Consider the following 2,807-nt stretch of genomic DNA (forward strand, 5'->3'; position numbering starts at 1 on the left):
CTTCTTCTTCTTCTTCTTCTTCTTCTTCTTCTTCTTCTTCTTCTTCTTCTTCTTCTTCTTCTTCTTCTTCTTCTTCTTCTTCTTCTTCTTCTTCTTCTTCTTCTTCTTCTTCTTCTTCTTCTTCTTCTTCTTCTTCTTCTTCTTCTTCTTCAGAATCACCTAACAAGTGAACAAGTCAATCCGCAAGTAAAAATGCAAGCAACAATCAAACAACAGCCAAGTAAAAGACATCTAGAGTCTTAAGCTGAATATCAAAAAGTATACAAGCTAAGTATAAAATCAGAAAACTTACTTGTCACTTCAAATCCACGCAGCCAATTTCTTCCACAAATAAGAGCTTGTACATTTGATGGAAGAAGTCGGCTCCTATACTTGCTAAGAACACGGCTTCCGGCACTGAATGACGACTCAGAAGACATGGTTGTAATGGGAATTGAAAGAACATCACACACCATGCGGGACAGCTCTTTAAACCGTGTTGCATTGTTTTTCCAATATCTCAAGACATCTGGAGTCTTAAAGGCAGCCATATCTAAAACCGGTTCAGCCAAGTACACATCTAAAGCCGATTTTCCTGTTCCCGCATTCTGAGAAAAGAATGCATAAAAGTCCTGCATTATGAACATAAAAACATTAAGAACACACCAACTCACCAAGTACAAAAACTCATGTACTATAACACTATCTTCTTACCCCATATCCAGCTGGTATACTGTTCACCAATGTGGCTTCTGAAGGGCTCGCAGTAGTGCTCTTAGGATCCTTCTTGTATACTCCATACAACTTTTTAATCTTCTTTCGAATATGATCGAATTTCGCCTTGCTTGTTAATGGATCTAAGGTGTCATAACAATATTCCAAGAAAGCGAACTTCAACCTTGGATCCAACACCGCAGCAATAGAAAGTATATCACTGTAGTCTTCCCAGTATTTGTCAAACTTCAGCTTCATTGTTTCCACCATTTGACAAATTGTCTCATCATCTGAAGTCTCATGCGTTCTCAGCCAACATTCTATTTTCCAAACTTGCATAAAATATAAGTTCGCAGTCGGATATGATGAGCCAGATACCAGGTTTGTCATCTCAGCAAATGGAGCCAAAAACTTACAGATGAGTGCTCCTCTAGACCACTCCAATTCTGATGGAAAGCACTTGTAACTCGGATCTACTTCAGAGAGATTACGCAATGATTCTCTCAGTGGAAGAGCTCTAGACAACATCTTAAAGGTTGAATTCCACCTCGTTGCCACATCCAAAACAAGACCAGCTTCTTTCTTGCTCCCAACAGTTTCAACACAGGTCTGAAACATTTTCTCTCTCGACTCTAAAGACTTTACAAACTTCACGCTTTCCCTGATTTTCTCTAAGGAATCACTAATCACCGCCAACCCATCTTGAACAATCAGGTTCAGAACGTGTGCTGCGCATCTTACATGTAGAAACTCGCCATTACACACCAAAGCTCTGCGAAGTTGTGTCTTTAGAACCCCTTACCCCCTTGCATATTGTCGTTTGAAGAAGCATTGTCGACAGTCACTGTAAACACTTTCTTCTTTAATCCCCATTCTTTCACTAACTCCATCACCTTCATAGCAATACTATAACCAGTATGAGGTGGGGGAAAAGCACAGAATGACAGTATCTTCGCCTTTAGCTTCCAATTATCAACGTAATGAGCTGTCAGACATAAATACCCCTCTACAGTGATTGCCCTCCACAAATCAGTAGTAAAACATATCCTCCCAGGAACTTCACTCAAAACCTTCCTAATACCAGCTTTCTCATTCTCATATATCTTACGAACATCAGACACAGCAGTGTTTCTACACCAAAACTCAATACTAGGATTCGCATACTCAAAAGCTTCTCTAATTCTTCTAAACTCAACAAATGAGTATGCAAGATCGTGCTCAACAATAGCACCAGCAATCATCTCACGGAAGACCATTATATCAAACTTCCTACTTCTAGGTGTGCTTCCAGGATTCTTTGAACAAACTCTACTATGACGCAGTAAAGTATTAGTCCCATTGCTTAGATCTATGAAATAGGAATACTCACAATGCTTGCAAATAACTTTAGTAGTCCCATCAGGCAATTTATCTCCTACAATTTCAAAATGCTTCCAACACTTTGAATGCCTCCGCTTGTTACGTCTCCGCCTTCCTCTATTCCCTATGAAATAGGAATACTCACAATGCTTGCAAATAACTTTAGTAGTCCCATCAGGCAATTTATCTCCTACAATTTCAAAATGCTTCCAACACTTTGAATGCCTCCGCTTGTTACGTCTCTGCCTTCCTCTATTCCCAGCCGCACTTGTAGAATCATCTTGTACAGAATCATGACCATCTTCATTCTGATTCATCATCTCATTACCACTCAAATATTCATCATCATCATCATCATATAGGTTCAAAGTTTCATCATCCATCTGAACAAAAGAGATTAAAGAAAACCATTAGAGACAAATGAGACAACACATTTACACAAACTCATGAGTAAACGTTCAATAGAGAAATCATGAGTAAACATTCATGTACTATATATCAAATCCAAGCCACCTTATGGAAGCTTAGTAGTCTAGTAAGGAAACATAAGTCAAACTCACCAACTTTTAAAGAGCTCGCAAACCCATCAAATCTAGAATCGCAAAACCATCAAATCTAGAATCGCAAACATTGAATCTAGAACCGCAAACCCATCAAATCTAGAAGCAATCAAACATTGGACAGAGTTAAACATAACATGCAATCAACCTAAAAGCAATCAAATTGCAAACCCATCAACCTAAAAGCAATCAAAT

At 38.7% G+C, this 2,807-nt stretch overlaps 1 protein-coding gene across 1 annotated transcript in view; it reads right to left on the reverse strand.

The window, feature by feature from the left end:
* Positions 1-205: 205 nt before the first annotated feature.
* Positions 206-2,807, reverse strand: part of LOC106331149 (zinc finger BED domain-containing protein RICESLEEPER 2-like) — an 11,157-nt gene continuing 8,555 nt past the window's right edge. The window contains exons 2-5 of the mRNA XM_013769480.1: positions 1,496-2,435; positions 694-1,421; positions 345-611; positions 206-244 (exon numbers count right to left, since the gene is read on the reverse strand). Of these exons, the coding sequence (XP_013624934.1) occupies positions 206-244; positions 345-611; positions 694-1,421; positions 1,496-2,435 (1,974 nt within the window). The remainder of the gene's footprint in view (positions 245-344; positions 612-693; positions 1,422-1,495; positions 2,436-2,807) is intronic.

This window comes from Brassica oleracea, chromosome C3, assembly GCF_000695525.1.
Source record: "Brassica oleracea var. oleracea cultivar TO1000 chromosome C3, BOL, whole genome shotgun sequence".
Classification (NCBI taxonomy): Eukaryota; Viridiplantae; Streptophyta; class Magnoliopsida; order Brassicales; family Brassicaceae; genus Brassica; species Brassica oleracea.